The following is an 18,000-nucleotide window of genomic DNA, read 5'->3' on the forward strand; positions in this document are numbered from 1 at the left end:
GGAAGGAGGGAGGGAGGGAGGGAGGAAAAGACAAAAAAGACAAGACAAGACAAGACAAGACAAGACAAGACAAGACAAGACAAGAAAACCAAGGGTGGACTGCAGAGGGGTGATTGACTACACACACCTGAATGTTCACACTCAGGAACACAGGATTGATCCGAGCATGTAGTCTTGACTGATGTGGCTTTTCTGATTCAGGGAGAAGCAAAGATGATAAAAGATGGGAAGGTCTTCAGAGTGATCCAACAGAACTGCTGGGACCCAGAAGTTCGTATCAGAGAAATGAACCAGAAAGGTACTCACAAGATGCTCTCAACGCTTCTGTCTGACTCGAAGCAACACTGTCCTTCAAGTGGTGATCACTTGATATTATTTATGGGATAACAACTTCCAGTTCCCTTTTTCCTGCCAGCTGTGCGTGCTGTTACTAATTCCTTAGGGAAAAGAGGGCCATTCCAAGCAAAAGCTTTTAGAGCATGGATTTCAAAGCTTTAGTTTTAAAACAAAATGGTATATCCTCAGAATGACAATGGTGCATTTTATTAAGACTATTTTTAGTTCAGGTCTGGAAATAGCTGGGTGGGCAAAGCACTTGCCACACAACTGTGCAGATCTGAGTTCAGATGCACCGATATCTATAAAGCCAGATGTAGTAGTGGAGGTTTCCACAGTCTCAGCACTCCTGTAGTGAGGTGGAAGGCAGAGGCAGGAGAAGCTCACAGGCAACTAGCCTAGAGCACCAGAGGTGAGATGGCAACTGAGACAAAAAAAAAAAAATCTTCAAAATCTCATGGGCAGCCAGCAGCAAGGAACAAGGGGAGGTGAGGACTGATACCTAAGGTTGTCCTTTGATCTTCACATGCATGCTGTGTCACAAATGATTTATGCACAAACACACACACATAGACACGCACACATGTACATGCTTACATTCATGCACAGGAACACATATACAAGTACACACATACACTCACACAGACACACATACACATGCACACACAAGCACATGCACACACATACAAGCATGAACACACATACACTCACACAGGCATACATACACATGCACACACATACATGCATACTCTCACACTCATGCACAGGCACACATTTATCTCCTGTCACCTCCCTTCCTCCCTATAAGTCCCTTTCATGCCCTTTTGTTTATGATCCACTGATTTTTAACCAGGGTCTTCTGTGTGAACATAGTTTTAAAAGATCCACAGGAATCTGGTGGGCTTGCTATTAGCTACTCAACTGAAGACAATAACTGTCTTTCCCTCCCCACCCCAACCCCAAATCCATCAGTGTATCCCAGTAGGTCAGCAAGGGTGGGTACATCCCAGTGAGACCTATTGTAATGAGTCATTCTGGAACTGATTGATAGTACCAGCCTTGTGTAGGCAACAGTGCTTAATTAAGAATTTTGAGGTAGGATCTCATGCATAGCCCAGACTGGTCTTGAACTCACTATGTATAACCAAGGAAGGCCTTGAAGTCTTATTTCTCCTACATTCACATCTGGAAGTACTACAATAGTAGGAATTACCACCATGCCCAAGCAGAACTGTATTTTATTTCAAAGTCCAGGAAAAAAAAAAAAAAAAGAAGAAGAAGAAGAGTCACCCTGGCAGCACCCAAATCTGGAAGTTGAGAGTCTAGTGGCATGCACTTTTGCCCGGGGGCTGTTTTATAATCAGTGGTTAAACACATACCCAAGTAACATTTAAATTCAGCTTTATAAAATCTGGAAGCAACTCTGTGGACCACTCTGCAGAACACCTATGTAGCCCTGGATCTCAGTAAACTGGGGTTGTTTGGAGACAGGGCTTGGAGACAAATGTGCTTTCTACATCCCTGGTAAAGAACAAGTCACTGTAAATGTGGAGAGAGAGCAAGGGCCCACCGGGCCCACCCACCCTTTCAAAAGGAAAACAGTGACTTAGATGACCAGAATGAGAAATTGTCATTTATGACTGCAACAGAAGTGCATGTCTCCTTTTGTTTTTCTTTTCTTTTCTGTATATTTATCTCAATTACTGTTTTTGAGTAATAGCCATGACCCACTTGCAAAGAGTATAGTCTTTCACCTACACACAGTTCTATGCACCTGACACAAATTAACTCATTTAGTTCCTAAAATGAACACTGGGGGTAGGCTCTCTTCAGATCTCAGATTTTAAGATTCCTGGATCGAAGCAGACCTTGGGCTTGAACTCCACAGCCAGTCTCCCAACACCCAGAGGAAACTCCACTCCCAGGCAATCTAATATTCTCAGGATCCCAGGAGCTTGGTCACACCAGGATCTCAGAGTCCCAGGAGCAACTTGACTCCCAGGAGCTCTGACACACCCAGGATCTCAGGACAGGATCCCAGAATCACAGGATCACAGAGACAGTTGAAATCTGAGGAGTTCTGACACAACCAGGATCACAGGAAGGACAGGTTCCAGTCAGATATAGTGAGGGCAGGTAGCACTAGAGATAATCAGATGGTGGGAGGCAAGCATAAGAACATTAGCAACAGAAACCAAGGTTACTTGGCATCATCAGAACCCAGTTCTCCTATCATAGCAAGTCCTGGATACACCATTACACCAGAAAAGCAAGATCCATATCTGAAGTCACTTCTCATGATCATGATGGAGAATTATAAGAAGGACATAAATAACTCCCTTAAAGAAATACAGGAGAACACAGGTAAACAGCTAGAAACCCTTAAAGAGGAAATACAAAAGTCCCTTCAAGAATTACAGGAAAACACAACCAAACAGGTGAAGGAATTGAAGAAAACCATCCAGGATCTAAAAAATGGAAGTAGAAACAATAAAGAAATCACAAAGGGAGACAACTCTGGAGATATAAATCCTAGGAAAGAAATCAGGAGCCATAGATGCAAGCATCACCAACAGAATACAAGAGATGGAAGAGAGAATCTCAGGTAACATAGAAAACATGGTCACAACTATGCAAAATGCAAAAAGCTCCTAACTCAAAACATCCAGGAAATCCAGGACACAATGAGAAGACCAAACCTATGGATAATAGGTATAGATGAGAATGAGGATTTTGAACTTAAAGGGCCAGCAAATATCTTCAACAAAATTATAGAAGAAAACTTCCCCAACCTATAGAAAGAGATGCCCATGAACATACAAGAAGCCTACAGAACTCCAAATAGACTGGACCATAAAAGAAATTCCTCCTGACACATAATAATCAAAACACCAAATGCACTAAACAAAGATAGAATATTAAAAGCAGTAAGGGTAAAAGGTCAAGTAACATATAAAGGCAGACCTATTAGAATTACACCAGACTTCTCACCAGAGACTTTGAAAACCAGAAGATCCTGGACAGATGTCATACAGACTCTAAGAGTACACAAATGCTAGCCTAGGCTACTATACCCAGCTAAAGTCTCAATTACCATAGATGAAGAAACCAAAGTATTCCACGACAAAACCAAATTTACACAATATCTTTCCACAAATCCAGCCCTTCAAAGGATAATAAAGGGAAAACATCAACACAAGGAGGGAAACTATGCCCTAGAAAAAGCAAGAAAGTAATCTTTTAACAAACCTAAAAGAAGATAGTCACATGAACAGAGTCCCAACTCTAACAACAAAAATAACAGGAGGCAACAATTATTTTTCCTTAATATTTCTTAATATCAATGGACTCAATTTCCCAATAAAAAGACATAGACTAACAGACTGGCTACGTGAGCAGGACCCAACATTTTGTTGCATACAGGAAACCCACCTCAGGGACAAAGACAGACACTACCTCAGAGTAAAAGGCTGGTAAACAATTTTCCAAGCAAATGGCCCCAAGAAACAAGCTGGAGTAGCCATTCTAATATCTAATAAAATCAACTTTCAAGCTAAAGTTATCAAAAAAGACAAGGAGGGACACTTCATACTCATCAAAGGTAAAATCTACCAAGATGAACACCCAATTCTGAATATCTATGCTCCAAATGCAAAGGCAGCCACGTTCATTAAAGAAACTTTACAAAAGCTCAAAGCACACATTGCACCTCACACAATAATAGTGGGAGACTTAGCACCCCACTCTCATCAATGGACAGATCCTGGAAATAGAAACTAAACAGAGACACAGTGAAACTAACAGAAGTTATGAAACAAATGAATTTAACAGATATCTATAGAACATTCATCCTAAAGCAAAAGAATATACCTTCTTCTCAACACCTCATGGTACCTTCTCCAAAATTGACCATATAATCGGTCACAAAACAGGCCTCAATAGATACAAGAAGATTGAAATAATCTCATGCACCCTATCAGATCACCACGGACGAAGGCTGGCCTTAAATACCAACCAAAACAACAGAAAGCATACATACACATGGAAGCTGAACAATGTTCTATTTAATGATAACTTGGTCAAGAAAGAAATAAAGAAAAAAGTAACAGCTTTTTAGAATTTAATGAAAATGAAGACACATCATACTAAAACTTATGGGACACAATGAAGGCAGTGGTAAGAGGAAAACTCATAGCTCTGAGTGCCCCCAAAATGAAACTAGAGAGAACTTATACTACCAGCTTGACAGGACATCTAACAGCTCTCTAACAAAAAGAAGCAAATACACCCAAGAGGAGTAGACGGTAAAAAATAATAAAACTCAGGACTGAAATCAACCAAATAGAAACAAAAAGAATCAAGAAAACCAGGAGCTGATTCTTTGAGAAAATCAACAAGATAGATAACCCCTTAGCCAGACTAACCAGAGGGCACTGAGACAATATCCAAATTAATAAAATCAGAAATGAAAAGGGAGACATAACAACAAAATATATCTTAAAATAATTATTCTGGGGCTGGAGAGATGGCTCAGCAGCTGAGAACACTGACTGCTTTTCTGGAGGTCCTGAGTTCAAATCCCAGCAACCACATGGTGCCTCATTGTCATCCATAATGAGATTTGACGCCCTCTTCTGGTGCAGCTGAAGACAGCTACAGTGTACTTAGATATAATAATAAGTAATGTTTTAAAAAAATTATTATTCTGTTTGTTGAATATTAACAGCTGAGACTATTAAAATCATGTTTGACAAATATTATTATTAATATTTTATTAATATTATTGATAATTTTTCTCACTGTGCTTGAAATTAGAATTTTCTTAATGTTTAATTTCAAAAAGTTTTTGCTATTTTGAAAAATTTTAAATATACTTACTGATAAAATAATTTCTCTCCTAGAAACATGATAATCTTTTTTAAGTAAACTTATAGTTAGACAATGTACACAGATATATAATGTGTTTTAAATACTCTCTCACTATGTCAGGTGGTATCATATAAGGGCTTTTGAATATATTTCTTAATGATTTATTTTTAATATTTTATGTTTTTACTATGCTTAATTCCCAAAGAATATTTTGTATGTTTTGAAACAATTTAGTATTCAACATTTGATACAGGATCCTCAGTTATGGATAGTATTAAATGTTCATTAATGATATTTTTAGAGTATGAAAGCATATGAAAATAAAAGTTGAACAAATTTTTATGTATTATTTGATTCTCAAAATACTCAATACTATTAATATATTTGATGTATAAAATGCATTTAAATAATTAAAAATTTAAGAATAAAAAGATTCCTGGACTCTGGAGCCAAACTCTGGGTACTGAGGACCATGAGACTTTAGCCAGGCTAATTTAGGAGCCCAGTTAAGGGACCTGAGAGATACACTTGTCATGTATGACCTAAAATGGAAAGCTCAGGGGGAAGGGGGGAAGAAAGATGGGGGCCAGAAAAAAGATGGAATAAAAAATGGGAGGCGAGTAGAAGAGCTGGCTGGGCAGAGGAATGGGGAGAGTGATAATGGGCAACCAGGATCAGGATACAGTTTCGATGGTATGCATATAATATGTATAATTAACATATGCTGCTTGTTTTAAAGGTGGAGAAATGTCTTGCCTAAACACCATTTTGCCACAAGGAGGGTAGAAGAAAACCTTGGCAAATAGACTCAGGTCACTCTTCTGGAATGATCCAATTTTGTCCAGCTTTCTCCTCACTGCAGCGCTGAGGATGGGGGAGGGGGAGAGCGCCTGAGGGAGGAGCAGTGAGGGAGAGACAGTAGGTTGGGCCAGAAGCTGCTGGTCTCACCCCGGGAAGAGCTCTTCTCCTGACAGGTGCGTCTTTCCTTGTGTTCCAGGAGTGACAGTTCAAGCTCTTTCCACAGTTCCTGTCATGTTTAGCTACTGGGTGAGTGTGAAACCTCAGACCATCCCCCTGGTGATGAAGGCTCATGTCCAGCTCCCCAGAAGGTGACAGATGACTTACACCTTGGAATTGGTTCCATTCATCCTCTTTCCTAACTGTCCTCCTCTTTCTTTCTTTGGTTGGTTATTTCTGAGAAAAGTTCTCCTATAACCCAGAATGGCCTCAAACTTGCTTTGTAGCTAAGGATAACCTTGAACTTCCGACCTCCTGCCCCTATCTCCCAAGCACTAGGATCACAGATGGGTTGCATCATGCCCAGTTTATGCAATGCTAGGGCTGGAATCCGGGGCTTCTTACATGCTAGGCAGGCACTCTGCCCACTAGAGTAGCTAGAGCCACATTCTAGCTCCATCGGTTCCATTATAAGTCAGTAGCATACTCTCCCTGAGACTGCCCTCTTAGCTATGTCCTTGCTTCAGGTCAGTAGCCTGTATGTGGCCATCAGGCCCACATCTAGATTCACCCACAGTTCAGTTGTAGACTGAGACTCCACCAGAGCTTACCTGTCTGGACTCACCTCTGTAATCAATGCCTTGCCAAATTGCTGACAAGCCAATGCATGCAGAGGTAAGAATTTTAAAACAGGATTATAATGGCCAGCTTCGTTGTAGAAATTATTTAACCCCTGACCTGTGGTTTCTACCCCACCTTTGACCCTTTAGTTCCCAGATAAAAGACACACACAGCCTTTACATTTACAATACCCCTTAAACAGCACAAGAGCTGGGCACAGATACCTACCCTCTATCTTATTAGAATCTACTTTCCTATCAATAACCCTGAATTATTACTTACTACCTACTATGCTGCATATGGGCTGTTCTTAATTCCAATTGGCCAGCCCTCAGGGCCACATTTTTATGGTTCATGTAACCTGTGGTTGTTTCTCCTTCTTCTTCCTGCACCTTCCTCTCCTCGTGGTTCCTCTCTGACCCCAAGCCCAGGAAACCTAGACCTCACCTATATCTCTTCTGCCCAACTATTGGCTGTTGCCATCTTTATTTACCAATCAGAAATAACTTGTGGGGGGGGGAGCAGGATCCCAGGTCTACATGCAGACTGCATGTAGGGGGCCGCACTTAGCATTCAATAGACAGCAAGAACAAACCTCAACATTATGCCTCCTGAGGAAATGTACAGAAGGGAAGTCCTGGATCCCCTGCCACAAGTCAACAGTTCTCAAGCACTGAGTTTCAGGACTGATTCTGAGACACAGGGTTGGGAGGTAACTTTTGGTACAGAGCTAAGAATGTGTTAACCTGGTAGTTGTTAGGGTTGACATGTGATTTAGAAGAAATGCAACCACCGGCCACTCTCCACCTGATTTCACAAGTCCAGCAGGTGTCACTGGATTCTCTATGCTCCTGATTAGATCACTACATAAAATGTCTTGACACCTCAGTAGAGAGATAAAGTGCTTGCTTTGTAAGCACAGGAATCTGTGCTTACAAAATCTCCAGAACCCACATAAAGAAGTAGGTATGGGACCTTGAGAAATGGTTCAATACCACGGACTGGCCTCAGTTGGTCCCTCAATCCACGGGAGAATCGGGGTCCTGGTACAGGTGGACAGGGAGTTGGAGAAAAGTGACAAACAAATATGCACACAAGGGAGTGTTGTATCTGAATGTAATTTGTCAAAGTGAGCATCAGACTTATATATTACAGAAAAAAACAAAGAAGTTAGGTGACACAAAAGCCAAGGTACATTGAAGTTATCTGACACAAAATAGAGAAATGCATTCAAAAGACTTACAGGAACCAGGCAATGTTTACAGTTGAGATAAGATAAGCCCTAACTAGAGTCAGCTAATGACAGGGGCCAGGTGAAGATTTCACACCCTAGTCACAATTTATGCTATTTCTCTGAGCCTTGTGAAAGCTTGCACCAGGGGTTTCTGCTTTAGCAAAACTTTTCGTGAATAATGCAATACTGTAGTTCTTCCTTAACCACAAGCCTCCTTTTTCCTAGGCCATGGTAAATTCTTACATACAGGAGTAACTTGGCTGCTCTTTTAAGTGTCTGTAGGGAATCTCCGTTTGTCAGAAGAACTCACCAACTTTCTTCTAATATGCAATGTAGTCTGCCATACCTGACTATAATGAGAATTCTAAGTTTACTATTTTGAACTAGCCCTGAGAATGCTAGCTCCTATCCGACAAACTGAGATGCCTGATTGCTAACTGTCAACACTGGGCCATTTCGTCTGGATGAATAACATTCTTACGAAATTCCAAGCCCAGGGTCAGCTCAAGGACTGCCTAGGACATTGGTGAAGGCCGGACAGTAGAGTTCAACCTGATTTAGGTATTAGTAAAATCATTTCTTGGAGGCACCTATAATAAAACAATACTGAAAGAAAGAAAGCACACAGATCCATACACTGACTAACGCAGGGACAAGTTTGGAGGGACAGGTTTGGAGCATTCGTGTCAAGGTTCCAGGAGACTGAGTTTCCATGAAACTCTTTGCCTCAGGACTGCCTCCAAGCCTTTAGGCCTGTCACACTGGAGTGGGTGTTGCATTTCAGTGGGTAAGAGTGATCAGTGGTTACTCAAGCATGAGCACCTGAGTTCTGATCTCAGAACATACTTTAAAAGGCTAGGCATGGTAGCATTTGAGTCTGTAACCCTAGTACTGTAGACGCTGGAAAAGGGGAACTCACAATAGCCTAGTGAAAGGGGCAGGACGGAGTTGGGAGAAGAAAAAAATCAAGCCTATCTACCACAGTGTCAAGAGGAGGGCGTGGGAGGACAGACGAAGAAGGACCCGTACGGAAGTAGGGCTGGTATCCTTCAAGGAGCCAAGACAGAGCTATCCTGATGGTAGCTTCAGACACTGGGAAGGTCTTGAAAGTCTGTCTGCTGCTGGTAGTGGCTCATCCTCACTCCTCGTCTAAGCTGGAGCAGCCCAGTAGTTAATATATCAGGCTCAGAGACACTTCTGGCCTCCGTTCTAATTAACCAGCAGCATCCCGGTAGTTCTATTTGAAGACTCTGTGTCTCCTGTGGCCAGTACCTCTCTCAGCCCATGGCTCAGCTTCCTTTAAGGCATAAAATCATTATGACGATGGGTGAATATTTTCAGCCAGGAGGCAATGTTGTTTAAAACGAACGTCTAACCAAGTAGATTTTGACTGGCATGGAACCTTTCCTCTTTTCACCAGGCCAAACCTAAGGATACTTTGGAGCTGTGCCAGTTTTTAAACAATGACCTAGCTGCCACCGTTGCCAGATACCCTCGAAGGTTTGTGGGTTTGGGGACGTTGCCTATGCAAGCCCCGGAGCTGGCCGTCGAGGAGATGGAGCGTTGTGTGAAGGCGCTAGGATTTCCAGGAATCCAGATTGGCTCCCACATCAACACGTGGGACCTGAATGACCCGGAACTCTTCCCAATCTATGCTGTGAGTAGAGGTGCTTTTGCTCTGCCTGTGAGCACCCGCACAGCCTTGGGCAGTGGGGGACCAAGAAAGACGCATTCCCCCCAGGGAAAAGGAGCAAGAGACAATAGGCCAGTGACTTTAGATGTAGGTAGGAGATGTAGAAACCTACCAAAAATCCTCCCAAAAGAGTGTACCATTCTATAGAGGGGATGATGGGACACTTCCAAGGCCTGCTCCGAGGTTAACTCTGGTGAAGTCCCTCTCTTCCCGGATCAGGTTTTACACCGAAGCCTAAATGCCATTCTCATTGCTAGCACTTTTCATAATCAATCAAACACACACACACACACTTTTCTTTTTGCTATGGAAAAAATAATATTTTTCAAAAATATGAAGTAACTTTGGAGAGACTGTAGAAATACAAATAGTCTAAAAGGGAAAATAAACACACCTGACCAACCTGGCTACATAGTGAGTTTCAGACAAACCTGAGATACATAGCAAGATCCTGACTCAAAACTCTCAAAATAAATAGAGACAGATAAGAAGGAAGAAGAGAACGAGGAGGGAGGAGGGAAAAACAAATATGGATTGATTGATATATCAATAAATGGGTGGATGACATACAGGTAGGCTATAAATAAGTGATCGATAAATGATAGATAAGTAGAGCTTTTATATGTATAGATAAGAAGGCCAGGAAAAAGTTAGAATTTGATAAGCTCAGGTGGTGAGCATATGATTACTTATTGTGTTATTGTTTATAACTTCTATATTTAAAATATTTCACATTAAAATACATTTTCAAAATCACACTATCCAGTTCTGAAGTGCCCAGGTCCACACCCTGCTGACCTCTCTACCACTCTCTCTCCTTCTTATCCTGTAACTGAGCCAGCATCCTAGGTACCAGGATTGAAGATGCATGATTCTTCCCTCAGCTGCAGCTTTTACAAACCTCACAGTAATAATGGCATGAGGTGGTTTTCTATTATTTCCACTGTAGTGCAAAAACCTTGACTACTGATCTAAGTAGATATTTGCAGACTTGCAGGCATGCTGCTCCTTGTGGCTTATTCATTTAATATTCATGGAGCTCTAGTTACATGCAAAAAAAAATGTCCACGTCTGTGGCAACTGCCCACTATGTGGGGGATTTGCCTGCGAGACTGCCTCTTAAAGATTTAATATTCTTCTTAGTACTGAACTCTCTGAACGCATCAGCTGCAGAGACTCGGCTGATGTAGAGAATGTTTTCTGAAAATTCCAGTGAGCTTTGAACAAGGATTTATTTACTCATGCATTCAAGTTGCTTCAGCACAGTATGCGAGAGTCTTCAGCTACAAGTCATTTTTATTATTCACCGGAAGTGGATTTATAAATTCCTAGGGGCTTAGAAAGCAATCGCAGCTGCCGGAGTGCACACAGACATTTCCATCGGAGTGACGGACTCCACCTATCCATCACTCCAATTAGATTATTTGGGAGCATGCCAGTCTCTGAGGGATTTAAGAGTACATCCTGACTCCAGTTGACCTGCAGTGTCCCTGGGCCGACAATCTATTTGTTTGGTTAGCAAGACTGGCTTGCTTAGCTCTTCTCGAGTTTGCGTCAGTGACGTGCTCAAACAAATGGCAAGAGTTTCTGACAGCCAAGTTAGTGCTGTCATTTCAAGATAGTCCTGGCACTCCACAGCATCCAAATGCTGCACCCCACCCCCAGCCCTGGCTCTAGACCTCTCTCCTAAGTGAATAAAGCCTAGGAATAAACACTCAAGTGCAAAATGACTCCCCATTGCTGTATGAGAAAAACAGGACATTAGCATCTGACAGTCTGACTCTACCACATATCAGTTGCCAAGACCTGACTAAATTACTTAGGTTCTGTCTTCTCTATAAAGAGGCAAGCATGAATGTATGTCTCTGAACATGTGTAACACAGAGAGTGCATGTCTCATAAATGATCAAACCAGTTAGCAGCTGTAAAATTCCTCTGTGGGTGAAGGCCAGATATGAGGTTCAATGTCTTCCTCAATTGCTCTCCACTTGATCTTTAAATTTTCTCTTATGTGTATTGGTGTTCTGCCTGCATGTATGTCTATATACCACACATGTACAGTTTCCTCAAAGGCCAGAAGAGGCCTACAGGTCCACTGGGATTGGAGTTTCAGACCAATGTGAGCCATCTTGCAGGAGCTCAAATTTAAGGCTGGTCCTCTGGAAGAGCAGCCACAGTAGCTCTCAGCCACTGAGCCATCTCAACAGTCCTTTCGCCTTATTTTTTGTGACAGGTTATCTCAATGAACTTGGAGCTTGCTGATTCCACTAAACTGGATGGCTAATGGATCAAGGGATCCTCCTGTCTCTAATCCCCAGCCCTGTGGTTGCATTTACACGATACCGTCCCCAGCTTTTACATGGGCTCTGGGGATCTGAACTCTGATCCTCATGCTTGCACGGCCAGCCCTTTACTACCTGAGCCATGTCTTCAGCCTAATCATTGTGAAACTCTTATGGCAGCATTGGTATTCAGCTCTCCATGCTTGTTAGTTATGATCTTGAGAGTGTACGTGGTTTTGTGTTCTCTACCATGCCCCACACCAAGAAGGAAATTGTTTTTCACATTAATTTGAATTCCATCAAGTCTTTTCCTAATGAGGGGTCAGATCTCACAAGGTACCATGATCAGATGCCTTGGTGAAGCCTACGCCATTCCAAGAAGTCAGTATTTTTTTCCCACTTCTATTCATGATCGGAAAGCAGTTAGCTTCTGTAACTTCAGAAAGCTCTGTGCTCCTCAGCCCACTGAGTTGGAGATCTCCAGTTTACCCTTTGCCTGTCACATCCAGGAACCCAGCTATCCATAACTGTGCCATTTAAAAAACGCTTACATATACAAGTCACACTCCATCAGCTGGGTGAACACAGATATTTACATACAAAGGTAGGACGAGTCATTTGTATCCCAATATACTTAAAATGAGACCGTCCTGATGAAAGCTTGTTTGGAACTTTGGTGAGCGCTGACATTAAACTAGCACTGACTATTGTACTAGTTTTCCTTCTGTTGCTGTGCTAAAACACCATGATCAAAGCAACTGGAGGGAACAGTGGGCTTGGCCCTTCCACATCAATCACTAATCAAGAAAAGGCTCCCACAGATTTACCTACAGGCAAGCTGATGGGCACAGTTTCTCACTTGAGGTTTTCTCTTCCCATATAATTCTAGTTTGTGTTGAGTTGATTAAAAAACAAACAAACAAACAAAAACAAAACTTCACCAGTCAAACTATTGAGGGGGCTTATGCAGACATTTTGCTGACTAAAGTTCACCCCATCCTCATGGTCTTTCCGTTTCCCACAAGAGTCAGACAGGCTAACCCATAGTATTCATCTCAGTACTTATCCAGCTCAGGCACTGAGAGTGCTCTCTTCAGTGCTTTCCTTTCATTCCCGGGAGACTGTCCAGAGAGTCACTGGGCTCCAGGGACAGTGAGAGTACCCACACACCCAGAACCCCCCATCAGTGTGGTCACCAAGGTCTTCATGACTCAGATCAGGCAAGCCTACCCCATTCCAGCTGAAAGGAACTAATCCCTAACTCATCATTTTTTCTGCATAGATTCATTCATTTATTCATTTGTTTTAGAGATGATGTCTTTCTGTGTACTCCTGACTGACCTGAAATTCCCCATGTAGCTCAGCTGGCTTTGAACTTGCATTGGCAAGTGTACATCTCATGCTTGGCTCTCATTTCCTCACTTTCTATAGCTCTAGGTTTCTAAGAGAGGAGGAGGGAGCCACTCTGCCCTGACTCTAAAGATAGCATCCCAGTCCCCAAGAAAGGGTAAACTGTGCAGGCATCAGTGGGAAATGTTTCCTTGCATTTGAAGTATGGGATTAGATTTTAAGCATTTTGCTCTTTTTTTTTTTAAAGGTTTATTTATTTATTATATGTAAGTACACTGTAGCTGTCTTCAGACACTCCAGAAGAGGGAGTCAGATCTTGTTACGGATGGTTGTGAGCCACCATGTGGTTGCTGGGATTTGAACTCCTGACCTTCGGAAGAGCAGTCGGGTGCTCTTACCCACTGAGCCATCTCACCAGCCCGCATTTTGCTCTTTATAAAATGTTTGAGGTGGGGGGGCTTTAGAGATTTTTTTCAGGTAGGTAAGTGCTTACCTTGGAAGTGCAAGACCTTGAATTCAGTCTCTAGAATCCGTATTTTTAAAAAAAGGTCTGGGTATGGTGATATGCACTTATAAACCCAGAACTGAGGAAACAGAGATGGGCGGACTCCTGATGTTCAGTAGCCACACAACCTAGACAAACCAGTGAGCTTCAGGCTAATAAGAGACCCTGTCCCAAAAACCAAAGTAAGCAGCCCTTGCACACAACATGCAGAGCTGTCCTACGGCCTCCACGCATGTGAGTATTCATGCACACACACACAGACAGACACACACACAACACAAACATGCACATACACACACACATGCAAACATACAAATAATGAGTGGTGGATATTTCCTGCAATTTTTTTCACCAAACAATATGCTAAATTCATCAACCTATGGTTAATCTTTTTTATTTCTTCAAGCAGGACTAAATTGGTCAAGGAATCTTTTATACAGATCAAGAAGGAACTTCAGAAGTATTTAAGCTTATTTATTCAGGTCAATATAGAATCAGATGACGAAAAGCAGTCTCCCCCAAATAACTTCTTTCTCATTGCTCTATTGAAGGCGGCCGAGAGGCTGAACTGTTCTCTGTTCGTGCATCCCTGGGATATGCAGATGGATGGACGAATGGCCAAATACTGGCTGCCTTGGCTCGTAGGTTTGTGCTGGACTAGGGTTGGGAACACAGCACCAACTCTTGGGTTTTTCCTGTTATCCATGGAATTCTGTTCTGTGAGGGGAAAGAAATTATGATTAGATTGAGAGTACTGCTACTACAGTACAGCTACTGTTGATTGGGTATATGTCTTTCAGGCCTCTTCCAGACAGCTTGGCTAATCTGAACCTCTTCTAGGCAGCTTAGCTTGTCTGAGAGAATTTCTCAGTAGTCTTTATTGTTTATATATATTTAGGGGAGGGGCCTAGTGTATATGGTCAGTTTCAGGGACTTCCTGAGTTTACCCAGGTTGCCTGTAGGATGAACTGTTTTCCCTTCCTTTACAGTATCTTGTGTCTGGATGACCTTCCTTTCAAAATGGAAAGTTTCACTTCTCTTTTAATATCATGCATCTTAATAAGCTTCTCTGCAGGTTTCACCTAAAATATTCCACTTAAAATATCCCATGTCCCCTCCAAGATGGAGGTTTTATCTATAATGAATTTGCTAGAAACAAATAACAACAACACACACTGGTAAGGCTACAACAACCACAAAACTCACACACATGCACGCACGAGCTGTTGTGTTTTATAAAAAAGAGAGCCAGGATAGTGGTGAGGTGGGAGGGGTGCCTCAGTGGGCCCATGCTGAGACATCCCTTCCCCCTGAGGGACCAGCTATATGATGGATTTAGTATAGAATAGAGTTTATTTAGGGCTTGGGAAGGGGAGTTGAGAAGGGAGTAGAGACAGACAGACAGACAGACAGACAGACAGACAGACAGAGATAGAGAGGAGGAGGAAAGAAGAGACTGGCCAGGAACATGTGGAGGGGGGAAAGGGAAGAGAGAGGGAGAAAGGGTTTGGAGAGAATGGAGGCAGAGAGAGTAAGAGAGCCAGAAGAGGGCAGCCTCTTTTACACTAAGTCAAGCCTATTTGGCTAATGACAGGTAACTGCTGGGCAGAGTCTAGAAGGAATGTCACACACACACACACACACACACACACACACACACACACACGGGTGAAGAGCTATCATTCAACTGCTTAGTAGAAAGCTGACTCACAAAGAACCAGAAGGAAATGGTATTGTCTATCACCCTGTCTATCAGAAGCTCTGCTGGAAAAACCATCCTCCCGTGGATACAATCCACCATGCTCTTGGAATTCCCAGGAGGCCCGGAAGCTAGGCAAACCTGTGCTTGGAGAGCAGTGAGGGGCAGAAAGAGCCTACAGTGAGGTCCTCACTGACAATCAGGAGCTCTAGGTCAGTCACGTGGCTCTGGATTCCCAAGTAGTTCCTGGGGATTAAAGCATGAGACATGAACCAACTGCTGCTTTTAGGAGTAGGAAACACTTAAAGTAATTCACATCCACCCAATAATTTTTCAGCCTTAGGTCCCAAGAGGTAGCAGAAACCTGGCGGGATTAACAGTAACATTACATTAACATTTAGTGAGCTATACCTAGGCACCAGATACTCTCACAGAACCCTCAAAATAACCCATTGCCAGAAACCAACCATCACTACTGTATAAACTGATACCATGTCCACTCCAAGGTGTAGTTGAGGGAAGGGTTTTATTATAGATGTGAGGGAGAGAACAATGTAGATGTGAATTCAGGTAGCTATGAGCCAGAGGCATCTGGAAGAATCCAGAACAGAGAAAGTAACAGACTAAACATGGCTAGCATACTGGACTTAGCCATGAGAGGAGAAGGCAATATAGGGGAGAGCAAAAGATGAAGACAAAGAGAAGGAAAATGAGAGGCTAAGACTAAGCTGCAATAGAATGAGAATGAGAAGCTAGGGAGGGGAGCTTCCAGGCTGAAGAAAAACCAGAGTGAGAGGCAGAAGAAGAGCCAGGATGCCTGCAAGGACTCTGATATGTGTAACAGGTACCTGTGATTCTGAGAGATCTGGGGGCACTCTGGTATGCTAATGGCTACCACAGATAGCCCTTTGTCCCTTCTGCCAACAGTAGAGGAGAGCCCAGCTTCACAGTTTCCTGAGGAATGTTGACTTCTGTCTAACTGGCAGAATTTGAACCGGACAATCTCCCTAAGTTCACAGATGAGGAAATTTAGAGAGCTGACTAATGTTTGCTGACCGCCTCCAACAACGTGAAGTCATAACCAGGAGCTTTACTGATGTCATTATTTACAAAACTGCACAAAAGCCCTGCAAGACAGGAAGGAAGGTCCTCTGGTGATACAACACAGGCGGGGACCAAACAATTTCCTCAAGGCCAAGAGGCAGAAAATGGAGAGCTATCTATCCTGCCCAGAAGCCTAACTCCACACATCCAAAACTAAAAGGAGAGAGGCTGGGGACTTAGCTCCGGGGTAGAGTGCTTGCCTAGCAAGCACAAGGACCTGGGTTTGATCCTTAATACTGAAAAGAAAACTGAAGGCAAGTAAATATCACTGGAGAGTCAGGGCCAGGCCAGATGCTTCCAGCTTCTTGGGCTCTTATCCAAGGAGCTGAAAGTAAGAACTCATATAGATTTGCAAAATAACTTTATTAGGAGTGAAGGGATACCACCTGATGGTAAGTATTAGCTCATGTTTATTTTCTTGCTGTGAGTGAGGCTGCATTGAAACCATGGAACTGGACTGATCCAGAGTGCATGGAAAGAAATGGTTAATTATAAATTTGAAGCTGGCATGTAACAACCTCTAGGGTAGTAGAGAATAATCAGGGGCATTTTGGGGGGTCCAAAGCGGCTGTGGCTACCTCTCAGGAGACAGGGAGAAGGAACTACTAACTGGCAACTGCCAGTGCTATCTCTTAGGAGCAGAGAGAAAAAGAGTGTGTGTGTGTGTTTGGGGGGGTTGGGGGGGATGATAAGGGAGTGGCCAGTTTTAAAGGGAGCATGGTAGCTGCAAAGTTAAGGGGACGAAGAACTTGTAAACTGGAAAGGCCTGGGAGTTTAGGGCCAGAAGAGCCCAGAGGCTTTGAAATAGCTACAAGCTAAAAAGGACTGAAGGGGCCTGGAGGTCAGTGTAGGTTTTGATAGTAACTAGATGCCTCATTTGCCTGAGGTTGAAAGAAATAAGGGAATTGGCTCTTTGGGCCAGAGAGAAATATAGACTCTGAGCAATGGGGGCTTTTATCTGTCTACCCAAGATCTTTCTTCGTCAGCCTGAACTGAGCCTAGACTCATCTTGAGACAAGTGGCACTGCCTTTTGGGGTTTGGGACCTAACACTGCTAATGTCCCTTCCCATAATGCATTTTATTTTAATTATGTACCTGCCCATCTTAAGATGATAAATAGAGGATTCTCCCTAATAGGTTACTAAATGCCAGCGTTTTGTATATGTACTTCAAACCAGTTCAGGCCAGATAGGTCCTTCTGTTCTTCCTAGCTGGATATGTTAAGAATACACTTGAAAGCCAGGCGTGGTGGCGCACGCCTTTAGTCCCAGCACTTGGGAGGCAGAGGCAGGTGGATTTCTGAGTTCAAGGCCAGCCCGGTCTACAGAGTGAGTTCCAGGACAGCCAGG

The 18,000-nt window shown here is 42.8% G+C and overlaps 1 protein-coding gene and 1 long non-coding RNA gene across 3 annotated transcripts in view; one reads left to right on the forward strand and one right to left on the reverse strand.

Moving 5' to 3' along the window:
• Acmsd (aminocarboxymuconate semialdehyde decarboxylase) overlaps positions 1-18,000 on the forward strand; it is a 40,006-nt gene that overhangs the window by 12,206 nt on the left and 9,800 nt on the right. The window contains exons 3-6 of the mRNA XM_021179815.2: positions 202-298; positions 6,203-6,252; positions 9,438-9,674; positions 14,399-14,492. Coding sequence (XP_021035474.1) covers positions 202-298; positions 6,203-6,252; positions 9,438-9,674; positions 14,399-14,492 — 478 coding nt within the window. The remainder of the gene's footprint in view (positions 1-201; positions 299-6,202; positions 6,253-9,437; positions 9,675-14,398; positions 14,493-18,000) is intronic.
• The window catches only part of LOC110307884, a 13,931-nt gene continuing 10,156 nt past the window's right edge, over positions 14,226-18,000 (reverse strand). The window contains exons 1-3 of one of the 2 annotated variants that reach the window (XR_002379486.2): positions 16,395-16,532; positions 15,688-15,792; positions 14,226-14,564 (exon numbers count right to left, since the gene is read on the reverse strand). This is a non-coding gene — a long non-coding RNA (uncharacterized LOC110307884). Of the gene's footprint in view, positions 14,565-15,687; positions 15,793-16,394; positions 16,533-18,000 lie in introns of those variants that run through there. The other variant, XR_002379483.2, reaches the window with a different exon arrangement.

The sequence above is a fragment of the Mus caroli genome, chromosome 1 (genome assembly GCF_900094665.2).
Source record: "Mus caroli chromosome 1, CAROLI_EIJ_v1.1, whole genome shotgun sequence".
Lineage (NCBI taxonomy): Eukaryota > Metazoa > Chordata > Mammalia > Rodentia > Muridae > Mus > Mus caroli.